The 15,054-nt window shown below is 27.7% G+C and overlaps 1 protein-coding gene across 3 annotated transcripts; it reads right to left on the reverse strand.

The window, feature by feature from the left end:
• Positions 1-9,584: 9,584 nt before the first annotated feature.
• On the reverse strand, positions 9,585-14,779 carry LOC110663261 (uncharacterized). Of its 3 annotated transcripts, none has more exons than XM_021822526.2 (8): positions 14,617-14,778; positions 14,350-14,528; positions 13,889-14,225; positions 13,568-13,631; positions 12,491-12,633; positions 11,193-11,288; positions 10,454-10,552; positions 9,585-9,923 (listed from the first exon to the last, which is right to left on the reverse strand). In XM_021822526.2, the coding sequence occupies exons 3-8, from the start codon at positions 13,967-13,969 to the stop codon at positions 9,912-9,914; spliced, it is 495 nt and encodes a 164-aa protein (XP_021678218.2). In that variant the 5' UTR covers positions 13,970-14,225; positions 14,350-14,528; positions 14,617-14,778; the 3' UTR covers positions 9,585-9,911. The 3 variants fall into 3 exon arrangements, with proteins under 3 accessions (XP_021678218.2, XP_021678216.2, XP_021678219.2); XM_021822524.2 differs by having other exon boundaries at positions 14,337-14,528; XM_021822527.2 differs by lacking the exon at positions 11,193-11,288 and having other exon boundaries at positions 14,337-14,528; positions 14,617-14,779.
• Between the last annotated feature and the right edge of the window lie 275 nt (positions 14,780-15,054).

Genomic DNA, 15,054 nt, shown 5'->3' on the forward strand with positions numbered 1-15,054 from the left:
GTGTTTTGCCATAATTGAACTATCTACAAAGAAATTTTCCTTGTAATAAAAATTTTCCACACGGTATGTTCTTTTATAAATGACCTAATAATTAAAAAAAATCAAATTAACATTTACGCGAATTTTTAATTATGAAAAAAATCTTCTTTTTTTTTTTTGCATTAGTTTTAGAGGATGTTTAACTTAACTTATGAAATTAGTTTATAAGCACTTAAAATTTTAAATAATTACGTGTTTAGTTAAAGTTTTGGTAAGTGGCTAATAAGTAGCTAGCAAATTTGATAAAAAGTAAATATAAGCACATTTATTATTTAAATTACTAAAAAAGATATTAAATAAAATATGTAGTGAAATTTTAAATATTAAATAAGAATAACATCCTAAAATACTTTGTTAAATAAGCTTATAAATGTAAGACTTATAAGTATTAAAATGAAAAGTTATCCCCCATATATATATATTTTTTAATCTTATAAATCCAAAAACTATTATAAAAAAATAGGTAAATTTATTTTTGGAGCTTTTCAGTTAGCTTGACTAACTTATATATAGGAAAAATCACCCTCTTAATTTTATCAATTTGATGCTCAAACTTTAACATTGGTTTCAACTGCACAAATAGAATTAGTTTCCAAATAGTGGGTTTCATCCATTAGGAAGTACAAAAGACCATTGCATTATTAATTGTTACAGATGAAAATTTCATGATCAAGTGTGGTGGTCCAGAGACGACAACCAATGATGGAACTGTGTATGAAGCAGAAAACGCAGACACACTAGGTGCTGCATCTTTCACTGTGGCTGGTCAATGGGCAGTCAGTAATGTGGGTTTGTTTGGTGATATAAATGGTGCAAGTTATGTTGAAAAATCGGCATAAGTGACTGGCACCAATGCTACGGAGCTTTATAGGACTTTAAGGGTATGCCCAAGTTCACTTAGGTATATGGCCTTGGTCTTGAGAATGGAAATTACACTATTAGCTTATTCTTCGTAGAAACTACATTCGACGAAGCTCACAAACTTGGCAGAGTCTAGGAAGACGCATTTTCGACGTCTACATCAAAGTAAAACTTATTTCCAATTAAAGGACTCCACACATTTTTTTTTAAATTATATTTCATATTTTTATTTTTAAAAATTTTATCTTAATTCAAATGGTTAAAATTGAAGCTAAGAACATCTCTATCAACAAAAAAATAGTATTATTCTAATTGGGAGCCCAAAAAAAATGCAACTAAAATATTATTATGTCAAAATAATTTAGAAACATTGCAAATTTATAAATGCAGAATCTCATTCTTTGTGATTCTTGGATCTCCAGGGAAGTCTCCAACTGATGGACTTTGATATATCAAAGGTAGCAGGGGATGCTCAGAGGACAGTTATAAAGAAATTTTATGTTAGTGCACTAGAAAATTTATTTATGAAAAAGGCAAAGTGCATAAATTTTTCCAATCTCATACCTCAACTTTTAAAAGGTGGAATTAAGAGAACTTGTAAGCTTGCAACATAGCGTATTGTATAATCGCGCTGATATGGATAAGTGGAGCTAACATATGGATGGGTGAAAACTTAAAAATATGATAAACAAATCCATTTTTATATAGAGAAACTAACGCTTCTTCTTATATTTTTATATATAGAGAGAGAGAGAAAATGGAGAACGCCACCGATGAGCTTAAGAATACCAAATCCATGTACTCTAATTCTAAAAACTCTAATCCACCATAGCGCCACACCAAAACCAGAGGAGAAGGCGAGCTCTCTTCTTCAACAGAAGGCAAAGAAAATCCTGTTTGCTCAACTAGACAAAGACATCTTTGGTTCAGTTTACCCACCTGCACCTGCAAGGTTAATTTCTGTTCCTTCATTGAACAAAATCACTGAAGGCATTCAAGTTAGGAAGGCTACTTCTAGCACAAATCCTGCAAATTCTATTGATGTTCAGTCCCATACGTCTGTGCAACCAAACAAAGATGAGCTTTAAGAAGAATCGGTCTGATATTATTGGAAGGTAAAATGAAGGAAGAAGCAGGATATTTTCTCTTTATTATAGTTTTTGCTGATATTTTGAGAAAATATGTGTTCAGTCGGTTTGATATTGCCGGGAGAAGCTTTTTGTTGTATCCAACTTTTTTCTGCAAATCATATTTTGGTTTTTCCTTTGTTTTTGTTAAATATGGTAATTTTTTTCTTGAAGTAAATTTCATTATATAGTTATTTGAGTTTTGATTAATGGGGAAAATTTGCATTCTTGAATCTGTTTCTATAATATTCGATTTATTATGATAGATATTTTTGGGGAATAGAGAACACATCCTTTTTTTATATATATATAAGAAACAGAACTAAGAAAACACATCATTTTATTGACTATGTAGGTATTGTAGGTGATTTCTTTTCTTTTTAAGCCCATGAACAGAGAGTTAGAAAATTAAAAGCATTATCTTGAAGTTTCGAACATTTTGTTTTCTTCTGATTTCACTCCAACCAGGCAACGTACTAATAGACTAGCTTAATTAAATCTCCTTCTCTCAAAATACGTCTTGGTTTATAAAGAGAAGGACATGATTTCAATGAAGACAAAATGGCGTGATAAAATGAAGAAAAAGCAGCATGTTTATAATATGTGGGGAGAGACTACGTTGATTAAGAAGTTTCTTACTGTTATTTTTTTTCCTCTGTCAACATTTTTTTACCGGTCACTCTCTCTCTTGCGCTAGGCTGACTAGGATTGCAGAATTCTTTTAATTTTACTTTTTAAAAGTTGAAATATAAGATATGACATTTTGAAAGTTTGAGATATCATAAGACATTTTAATTAAAGTTTAGAAGTGAATTTATATAATTAACTTATTAAAAATTATAACTCCAATTAGTAAGTATATATTATTTATCATCCCATATTAATTTAGTTAATAAATACTTTTAATTCATAATCATTCTCAATTTAAAATAAAAATGTTTAATTTTATTTATTTTTACTTTATTCTAAAATATGTTTTATCAATTTTTTTAGTAAATTGGTGAATATAATAAATTGAATTAACAACTTGGTAAATTTATTATTGTTTTTTAAGTGTAATAGTTTACGCAATATATTTTAAGTATGTATAAGTATAAAATATTTTTTAATTATGAGTGAATATACATAATTAATATATTTTTTTTAAAACTCTGTTCGCCCCTCCAAATGTTATGGTCAAATTTTGCCACCGGATGGTGTTAATTAAGCTTATGACTTCCTTAGGGTATAAACCTTCAATATTGATGTGTGAACAACTATATATATATATATATATATATATATATATATATATATATAGACTTAGAAATGATATATAGTTTTTCCTGATGCAATTAATTCGAAAATTAGATAATTAATAATTATTTTAAATTAAAAAAAAAGTATGATGAATTTGTAGATTCGTGGTTAAATTTATTGCTAATAAAATATTTTAATGATTAATTACCATAAATCAGTGAAAGATTCTTATTTAAAATTTTATTATTTTGAATTTAAATCATCTTTACCATAAGCATTATTGAGAAATGTAAACCCTCTTTAGCTTGGTTATTGAAAGGTCCATTTATTAAAATAAAAAAAAAAACCCTAAAACTTTTAGGCTTTTTACAATTGTAGTTAAATATATATATATATATATATATATATATATATATATATATATATATATAGTTAAAGCTTAATTAGTTGACAAAATGGTAGCTAAAGAGATTAAATTGAATTTGAGAAAGCAATGATAAATTATAATATAGTCCCTGAAGTCTTATTTGATTAACCAAACAGTCCATTGATTTAAATTTTATATTAAATTTTTTATTTATAATATAAAATATATTTATTTTTAATTAAAATTTTATACTAAAAATTATTTTTTTTCATTAAAATGTATTTGAATATAATAAATAATTTGAAAATTATATAATAATAAATTAATCAAAAAATAATCACACTGTAAAATTTTTTTCCAATTGTCAATTACGCAAAGTGATCATATTGTAATAAAATAAAAAATTTCAATATAATAATAAAGTTCATTGATTTAAACTATAAAAATTTTTTCCAATTGTCAATTACGTAATTTTTTTTCGGTCATTAATTTATTGTCAAGTATATTAATCTTTCTAAATTAATGAGCAATTAATATTATTTTAGAAATATTAATTGCTATTTTTATTTACAAAATTATGGACTTTTTTTATCCTTGAAAGTTCATTGATTTAAACTACAAATTTTTTTTTGAGTTGTCAATTACGTAAATTTTTTCTAGTCATCAATTTATTATGATAGTTGATTAAAATGTTATATTTTTATCATTGTGTACTTAGTTTTTTGAGTTTATTTCTTATTTAAATAGCTTTTTTAATGATTATTTTTATGTTATTAGGTGTTTACAAGAGCATGAAAGAGCTTATGAAACATAAAGAGGTGAATTGAGTACAAAAAGATACAAAACACACATCAAACATTTTAAGACATATGGGGCTAAGATTTTGATCAGGAGTAAGCCTATGACAAAACAAGCTTAGAATGTCTTATTCATGGTATTTGAAGACTAATGGTGAAAAACAAACAAATTCAAACATGAATTCGTATTGAGTTTATTTGGACAGCTTTAACGGAGCTTGTATGCTATCCACTATAAGTGTAAATCTAACCTTACAGACTTAGAGGGACCTTAATTGACATAATTTACTGTGATATATGAAAAATGAGTCCAATTGGGCCAAATTACATTGAATGTCATATGCTGAGTGTGATTAAGCTCTTTATGTTGAGTTATATGTGATTAAGAGTTAGGGCCTTAATTGGTAGGTTTAATTATTTTATTTAAGGCCTAAGCCTAAAATAAATAAAATAGAGGTTTGTGGTCTCCAAGGTCATGCAAGTGGTAGATCTATGTAAGGAGAGTTTTTTTTTTAATTTGTTTTCCCACTTTAACTAGGATTCTTGAGAGGGTTTAAGTTAGAATGCAACTAGGACTTTCAAATCAGATATGGAGTCTTAGTTAACCTATTTTTCTCTATAAAAAGGGTCCAAAATACAGATCTAAGGCTCGTCAATTCTCTTTTACTCATAGTGGCCAAATTTCCTCATTGTGCATTCAAAGGTTTTGATTGCTTGATTTAGTTGCTAGTGTGATTTCTTCTTCTTCCTTTTGGCTTGTGGAGCCCTTCTACATCCTTTGAAGTTTGTGGCATCATCATCAACATCAAATTCAAGTTGATCAAATTCTATTCATAAGGGGCAGCATACTTTTCTCTCTTCTTTTGTTAATTTATTTATGTTTACTGTTCTTAGTTATATGTGAGTAGTTCTGTAATTCAATAGGAAGATAGTTGAAGCCATGGAATAGGTTATCATGAGACTTTGATTTGAGTTTAATAAATTCCATATTTGTTCTATATTGAGTATCACTTATCTTTTGGTTTATTTTATAAATGTTAAATGTATGATTAATTAGGGTGGCCAACTAATTAATTGTGCATGAAAACATATTGCTAAGTTAAGATAATTTAAGCACGTAATAGCTTGAATAATCTAACTATAAGTAGCACATAATGATTTATTTCATTATAAAGATGAGTGTCTAAGTTAAATAAACTATGCTAAATAAGTTTGTTACCTTGAATTGGGATATCTTTCTAATGATTAATACTGCCATTAGACTTAATTATAAGCTACTCTAGTCTTAAATTGAGTGTGATGGTAAGGGATTAATTTTGTAGCACTTCTTGGTTAATTTAACCTGTAAAGAAAGATAAGGAAGTTATTAACTTCTACGACCAATTTACTCAATTGAATATGTTTGCATCTTTAGTCAATGATTGATATATGTTACATGGTGGATACACCCTCTCTACTGAATTTGTTGCAGTCTAGTTGTTTATTACATTCATAAGTGTCAATAGTTTTAGATTTATATTCTAACGTTCTTAGTTTTAGCTCTAGTAGTTTAGTGATTATAAATAATAATAAAAAAAAAAAACCCTTTTGTTTTACTTTGCATATTTAAATTGGTAGATTAGGTGTTTATTTTAAGTGTTCTAAGTTCCTTTTATTTATTTGTGTCTCTAAGATCTGTTTTCTTATTTGCGTTTACTCATTTCCTGTAGGATTGACCTTTGCTTAACTTATATATAAGTAGTTTAGGTACAGTATTTGTAATTGGTGTATTCGGCATGCATCACCTTATCAAGTATATTAATCTTTCAAAATTGATGAGCAATTAATATGATTTTAAAAAGATTAATTTTATTTTTATTTACAAAATTACAGACTTTTTTATGATAAATTGTATGGCATATACTTGACTTGTAACTTTAATGGTTGTTTTATCATAAAGTGATTACTTTGCGTAATTGGTAACTAGAAAAAAAAAATTTACATTGTGATTATTTTATTATTATTTAATTTTCAAATTATTGATCGTATTAAAATATATTTTAATCAATAAAAATATTTTTTTAGTATAAAATCAATTAAAAATGAATGTAAAATATATTTTATATCATAAATATATTTTATATTATAAATAAAAAATATTCAAATATTAAGTTTAAATTAATAGACTATTTTGTTAATCAAACAAAACTTTAGAGGCCATATTATAATTTACCATTACTTTTTAAAATTTAATTTAATCTCTTTGGCTATAATTATGACAACAAACTAAGATTCTGCTATAATACATACAAAAAAAAAAGTTTTGGCTACAATCATGAATAACTTAAAAATTTTGAATTTTTTTATCCAATAAACCTTATAAAAATTATATATATACATTTTTTTTTGTGTTTAGAGTTTGTCTTTTTCTTTTTTTTTTTTCTTTAGGAAGTTTAGAGTTTGTCTTAAATAGCAAGAGTTAATGTACAGACATCACGGATTATAAAAAATATGAATGAAGATTATAATAAACCTGGATTAAATATGCAGATGAAGTTCATAGTTATTTTTTATTTGCCAGGGTGGACATTGAGATACACATAGAATATCTTACATAGAAATATTGTTTCACAGTATAATTTGCCACACCCTATCCTTTGGCTAACGAATCTTACATAGAAATATTGTTTCACAGTATAATTTGCCACTCCCTATCCTTTGACTAACAGAATATGGTAACTTTAATCAAATTGACAAATTTCATTGGAAGAAATGACTAATGAGATATAATAGCTATTATAGGCAAAAGTTTCCTTACTACTATATATACTTAATATATGAAAATCCTAAAAGTTCCCAATGAATATTACACAATATCATAAGAAATTAACAATCATATTCAAATAGTAATCCTATAATATAAAAAAAAATGATGGTATTTATTCAATAAGTGGCATTATGTTTTTAATCCATAATATTATCAAGGCACAAAAATTCAAGAGCCAATTGTTTGTCCAAATACAACATATGAGAGATGAATGACAAAAGAAATTAGAAAGAAAACATCAAAAGTAAAGAAAACAAAATTTACCTTTTTTGGACTGCATCTGAAGGCTACCTACGTATCTCCTATGGAGGATCAAGTCCATGTAGCTCTTAAGCACTAATAATGACATAGCTAATATAATTTATTTTCCACTAATGGCATGCCACATTATACAAATATATAAATAAATAAATGAATAAAACTATATATTTATCAAAAAATTTGCTCAGAGTCAATTTCATATTCTATATTTTTATATTATACCTAATATCAAATAGAATAACCCCTAAAACTGGACTAAACTCCCTATTCGTAACATATAGGTAAAAAGCTATACATGTAAAATATATTTCCAAAACCCTTAGTGGACACCAATATCATTAACACAATTGTAAAATGTTGCCACAAAAATTTTCATAAAAAAAAAATTAATAGCATTCAATAAAAAAAATTAATAGCATTCAATAAAAAAAAATATTGAAGTTTTCCCTAGTTTTTTATAATTGCTCAATGAAACTCGCAAGTAGCATAACAATCCAATTTAAAACAAAAACCAATAAATAGAAACTCCAATAGCAAATACTAACTCAACTGTATTGTTTTAAAAAAAATAATAATTTTGGGTTAAGATTAAACATAGTATATCACAACTAACTGAAATAATATCCTAAGAACCTAAAAAAAATTCTCAACTAATTGTAAAAAAAAAAAATTGTTAAAAGGACAATAACTAGATCATCACTTATAAAATTCTGCTATTTAGTGAAAGAAAGTAGAAAAATTAAACGATGGTTAGCACTCAAGCATCTCAGCTAGGAAATAAAATTAACTCAAAGAAGCTATGGTACCCTATATATGTATAATATATAAATTTTCATTCAGCGATGGAACTAAGTATAAGAGTTTAACAAATTCTAATTCTTGTGCATATTTCCGCTTTATAGCATCTATATCTCAATTCTTAAAGCACTATAACATATATATATATATAGAGTTAATTAATTGGAAATGTGAATGAGACATCAAACTTATTACGGTATGAGGATAATGAAATATATATTCCACGACAAGTATAAAATATCCATTCTTATGAGAAAGAATCCAAGTGATTAACACAAAACTAAAGTAATTTGAAACTAGACTAATCCACATAGAAAACTAATCAACTTACCAGAATGTTATTGAAATCCAAAAGCCTAAACTACACCGGTTGCTTGAATCATTTTCATCTAATTAATTTTTTTTGGAGTACTAAATTCCTTTTTTTTTCATAATTTTTTTCATAACTAGCAAACTTGATTCATATGATCTATAATTAGTGAAGTATAGCTAAATGTGCAAGAAAAATTTAATTAATTTCCTATCTCTTCATTTCTATCAAATTGGCATTTTATCAATTAACATATAGATGGCTCTCTATTTTTTTTTTTTAGGTGTTAACCAAAATGTAAGATACGCATTTAATCATCCAATAAAACAATCCATAGCAAATCTCAAAAGTGTTGCAAAATACATCTAACAATTTCTTCCAAGGCATCAAGTCACTACAAGAAAAAAGGAGATTTAAAACCGAATATTCGATTTCAAGTCAGTGAAAATCGATTTCTAAATACATTTAGAAACTGATTTGAAACCAAAATATTCAATTCCAAATCTGCATGTTTCTAAATAAATTATAAATGAAATAGGACTTTCGTTTCAACTTCTGAAACCATTTTGAAATCGATATTTCGTTTCAAAGTTTACAAACCACATTATTTCAATTTCAAAATCTGTTTCAATTTAAAAATTGATATTTTCTATTCCAATTTATCTGAAACATATTTCTGTTTCTAATCGGTTTCTAAATTACAAATAAAAATAAAACACTTTTTAAAACCAAAATGCATTCAATTACTAAATAGAAACGAAAATTCCATTTCAAATCCGTTTGTAAAATTATTTTTAGTTAGACACCAAAAATTTCTCTTTTTTAATTGAAAACGAAAATTCGTTTCTAATCTGTTTCAAATTAGTAGAAAAATATTTATTTTTTTTATTTAATATATTATTTCCTCCATTGAAGCATATAATATAATATTAATTTTAAATGCTCAATATCACAATATTTACAATATCAGACTATCAAATATCAAATATCAGTCAATATTATATATAGATATAACAGTAAAGGGTTATGAAAAAAGTGTACTATATGGAAAAATAAAATATCATAATAACAAAAAAATAAGCTATTTGTCATCAACAATATCATTACTCATCATCACTATCGGCCTCTCTACCATCATTCTGATGAGTCCCACTGGAGTTAGGTCTGTGAACTACGCACTCTGCATCATTTGTGCCATCATGTTTTGCATTATTTATTGCATGCGCTCCTCCAACATCTGCTCATATTATCAGTATCTCTCCTCCAGTATCAGCTCGCATTATCAGTCTTTCTCCTCCATAACTGATCATTCAATCAACTGTGATAGAAATCAATATAACAATTTCATTGTAAATATTAATGACTTAATCTCGAGTACAGACATAAAAAAAAAATATTAAACGCTTATTTAACTATTAAACTTAAATTGAGAAGCTAACTTTATTTTTTATGTATTTATATATTAAAAAATTAATCGCAATAAGAATTTAATCAGTTTAAAGTAATAATTAATTAAATTCTGTTAGCATAATGAAAATTTTTTAAAAATTTATAAATGAATAAGATATTTTATTTGAATAATATGCTTTTTTAAAATAAAAATATTTTAAAATTATGTTTTCAATAAAAAGTATAAAATCAATAAAAAAATATTTTAAAATTCGGTTCTGCTAATTTAGTGAAAAAAAACAAATTAAACAAACCAAAGTTTTATCTTATATATATGTGTGTAGGTCGTTTAATGGACAGTAAATTGAATAGGGATCAAACAAGGGAATGTAAGAAAAAACAATCAAAGAATAGGGAACAAAAAGGGAATCATAGAATGATATGGTAAAGATATCTAACTTGTGTGGTATAGCCACTAAACTCTTGCCCGAGAATCAAAGGTGTTGCATCTTGAATGTGCGTGCGACCAATTTTGACAATATCTTTGAATTCAGTAGACTGGTCAGAACAGAAGAAGAAATATTAGTCCTGATAATTAGGCTATAATAATATAACTTATGCTTTAAGTGTGAAAGGAAAATACCACACCAGAGATACATTAGAATACTAAATACTAACAACATGAATAAATCAAAGGATGATTCATCATAACCAAGTCAGATATAACACTACACATCTAGGTGAGACATACATGTCCCAAACAAGGGGGGCAACATGAGTAAAACAAAAAATTCTTGCACCCCTATTGTCATGACTTGTAGGTTCACTAGTTAATACACACAAAACTTGCTGGAAAGAAAGAAGGAAATACAATAATTGATGAAAAGTTTAGAATTAATGAAATAATGCTTAGGATACTAAAGTGATACACTTGATGGTTTGTAAATGAATGTTGCTCTTATCATTCATTGACCTCCTATTTCTAATGTTGTCCAGCAAATAAGTTTGTCATAGATGCTGTAGCATGCAAATGCATGTTCTGTCTAACAATAGAGCTGAAAGGTTTATCCTGGTGCATGTAATTATTAAGGAAAAAAAGAATGAAACACCCTTTACAATATGCAGGACACATAGCAGCAGCTCAATTGAGTTATCTTGTCTCCATTCACTTTTATATATTAATAATAAAATATCAAACCTTTGAAAGTAGTGTAGTGAGCAAATTAGTGTGCAAATTTCTCAAATTTGGTATTAATCTTGAATTTATTTCTGTTGCAGCTGCAATGTGCATTACCTGCAAAAGCACAAGACAACTGATTAAGAAAAACTACAAGAATCCAGTAATTTAACAAGGAAAATGCACATAACATTTCACATGGATAGTTTGCAACTGAATCATAGTAGGTTCTATATTCTTATTGAAACTATCAACAAATAAGATTTATGAATCCACTGCTAGTTATAAAGTAAGTCACACTAACAGTTGGGAAGGTATCATTAGAAGACTGTGATCTGTTCACATGATCATTTGGATGAACAAACTTTTCACTATGCTTATGTCCAAGAATCTCAGCAGCTCAATTGGCAATAACCTGGAAGTCCATGATAGATAGCAACTCAATATAAAATATTATATTGACAGTAAAAAAAAGAATCTGATTATCAAAGGAAGTCTAATTCCAAGCAAAATGCAAATGTTTTATACATACAGTTCTGTGGTGTTGTTCAAATTGAATTTTATAGTATTGTTAAGAGTTAAATAAGTCACCTTAAAAAAATATAAAAATATTATAAGTTGCCAATTATCTAGAAACAATTTTTTTTAGTAACAGAAAAGTCATGCAACAATACAACAATGGTATGCCTTAATCATTGTAAGCATGTAAAATTATATTAAGTCGAGGACAAATTACAAGTGCACAAGCAAGGGAAACACTCTTATGATTTTTTTTCTTATTTAATACAACAAGGGGCTGATTTGGTCTCTATGAACACCAAATGAAGTAATGATGGCTGCACAATATACTAATTAGTAATTACCATAGGGATCCAGTGAGTTAGCCAACAATGCACTAACTAAATCCCACAAGGTTCACCAGGGAATCTCATGAGACAGCCTTAAGTGATGAAACAACTTACAAAATCCTAGGTCTAACGCAGAAACCTATGTGATGCTAGAGCATGCCAATTTATGCACAAAACACCACAAACATCAAATGCATCATGGATCTATGACATGGTGCCAAGCTATCTCACCAGAGTACTTGCAATGTGTAAATAACTAATATGTTCAGAGGGCTGACTGGTTGAAAGACATCTATATTTCTAAAAGTAACACTACAATATGTATGCAGAATGTGGAGGGGAAATTATTCACTTTTTACATACATATCTATAAAGGAGAGTTTCCTAAACTAATGAATGGATTGATGCGCAAAATTGATCTTTACATGTAACAGAAATGAAAATGGGAAAACTAGTCCTGAATAAACATACCTCTGTTACAAACCAGATTGGGGCAATATAAAAACCATAGGTGGCAATTTCCCTCCTTGTAAGCGCTTTGTCATGTTTCAACACATTAAAATCATCTTTGCGTCTGCGAATCAAAGGCCTTCCCTCTACTTGTGGTGAAAGGTCTGCTTGTCATGTTTCAACACATTAAAATCAATTGCATAGTTAAAGAAAAAAAAATGAACCCCATTTATATTTAAATTAATTAAGGATATGATTTCATTAAACTAATTAACAAAGAACGCGGCAATAATTTTTTTATTTTTGACTTCTCACCTCGAATCGGTGCCGAGCCAAAATACTACTATTTCAAAAAAATAAAATTAAAAATGCAATCATGATGTCTCTTTATAGTTTATGATAATAATTATATACTTGTTGACCAAAATAAAAGCATATATTTATATATTAGGAATAGTTCAATGAAATTGGACCATTTCTAAGTATTGATCCTTCAAGATTTCATCCATTAATTCTGCCTAATCAAAACCCATTTTACAAGGCGAAATGAATTTCAATCTACAAAAATAATTTCTTAGTATATAGTAATTAAAATGTTATTTATTATATTTTTTTATTAAAAATTTTAATAATCCAGATAATAATTAATAGACTACATAATAAAAAAAAATACAGCTTGATTAAATAACAAATTTCATCAAAATCTAGTTATTTCAATTATGATTTAGTGATTCACAATATAATGTTCAGGGATTTATTTAGATTCTTTTCTTTCTTACTAAAAGCTTAATATTTTAAAATTTAAATTGAAGAACGAAAATTTCATTCTGATGAAAAATTCATGCATTAATCTGTCAATAACATGAATTAAAAAAATAAATAAACAAAATTGATGAAAGAAGAAGGCAGCAACATAATCAACAAACAATTAATACTGATTTGATTCCAGTAAGAACCTACCTATATATATAATATAAACACTAATGATAGATAAAATTATAAACAAAGCAATTAGTCAGCCATTCTCAAAGCATGAATTTTCATAAAACACATCCCAATCATTACCAAATATTATTTTTTCTTGTGCATTGACCTTACCATTGGCACTCTCTATACCTAGCTCCGCGGCTTCAATTAAGAAACCAGAAAACAAATGTAACAGCTAGAAAAAGAAAGAGAAAAGAAAAATAAGTGTTGGAGAACCAAAGATGAAGAAATAATTGTAAACAAGAACTAGCTAGCTAGTATCCCCATTTGTCACGCATTTCATGACCATTAATTCCACATACTCGATCAGAAAAATAAATCTTTCAAAATTAAGCACAAAGGAGTTTGTTTGAATTAAAAACTAGAACCATAGAAATAAACCAGATATACAATTCAAATTGACAAAGTACAAAGAACAAATTTGAAACCTACCTGGCTGACTTCCTCAGAGGTGACCGATATAATAACAACAGCAGCTATCAAGAACAAACCAGCCTTATATCTCCAGCTCATATCAAATAAGAAAAAAATAAGTTGCCAATTATATCAATGAATACAAGAAATTCACACTCATAAAGAGGGCAGCATCAGGCAAAGAGTCTACAATACAGATTATTGTCTCGAAAGATAGAGAATCCAAGGAAATTAAAGTGGAATTAGAAATAGGAAAAACCGCCTGGCAAAGAGTAATGGTTGAATTCTTGAAACAGGTATCGATAATCCAGACATAAATGCCAACCACCTTCATAACCAGTAACAGTTTCGAAACCTAGAAGCCAGTCCAATCCCCAAATTTAAATGAAAACCCAATAATTGAATAAAGAAATACAATCAAAAGGAAAAGAGTAATTAAGAAGTAAATGGGAATAGAAGGACAGACTTGGCGGGCATACTTAGTGACCCAATCTTCATCGATGGCCAAAGTGGAAGAATCAATTGCCTGCGATTTGGATTTGGATCCCCTTTTCTTGCCGCCTCGTTGGCTTTCTAGCATCGTTGGGTGGGGTAGGAACCAAAACGCAGATGAGCCTCGGTCTAATGTAGAGCTGAGCTTGCCTATCACCGGACCCACCTAAGAAAAAAAAATCAACTTTGTAATTGTTCTTTCAAGTGTGGATGTCCATAGATTAAGAAGAAAGGAGAGTCCTGAGAGGTGAGACCTGATTAGCTGAGGCGATGCTCAGCTAAACTGAGTTGGGTATGTCTCCCATCACCGCTTTAACACAATCCTCGGCTAAGTTGATGTCTTCGTGTGTGGTGCGGAGATGAGGCTATCTGTGGGAAAGAAAAGGCGTAAGTTTTGAGATTACAGGCTTTGAGAAGGACTAAAAAATAATAAATAAAATATCTTAATTTTTGAAACAGAAAGCGATTGATTTCAGAATATAAAAAATTAAAAATCGACTGAGATCGATTTTTAATTTGCCTAGTCAAATAATAAAAAAAATATCTTAACTATTTTAACTTTTAAAATTGAAAGCCATCGGTTTCTAAATATAAAGTATTAGAAACTTATCAAAATCAATTTATAATTTAGCTTTCAAACAACAAGAAAAATAAATTTTTGAAATCAAAAGTAATTGATTTCTAAATATAAA

This window comes from Hevea brasiliensis, chromosome 11 (genome assembly GCF_030052815.1).
Source record: "Hevea brasiliensis isolate MT/VB/25A 57/8 chromosome 11, ASM3005281v1, whole genome shotgun sequence".
Lineage (NCBI taxonomy): Eukaryota > Viridiplantae > Streptophyta > Magnoliopsida > Malpighiales > Euphorbiaceae > Hevea > Hevea brasiliensis.

What these genes read in the sequence shown, in the direction of transcription:
- LOC110663261 (XM_021822526.2), bottom strand. Translation starts at nt 13,969, where the DNA reads ATGAGCTGGAGATATAAGGCTGGTTTGTTCTTGATAGCTGCTGTTGTT. An exon ending in AGGTATAGAGAGTGCCAATG is followed by an intron (nt 12,634 to 13,567) that starts GTAAGGTCAATG and finishes CATGACAAGCAG; the next exon opens with ACCTTTCACCACAAGTAGAG. An exon ending in CAATCTGGTTTGTAACAGAG is followed by an intron (nt 11,289 to 12,490) that starts GTATGTTTATTC and finishes GTGCTTTTGCAG; the next exon opens with GTAATGCACATTGCAGCTGC.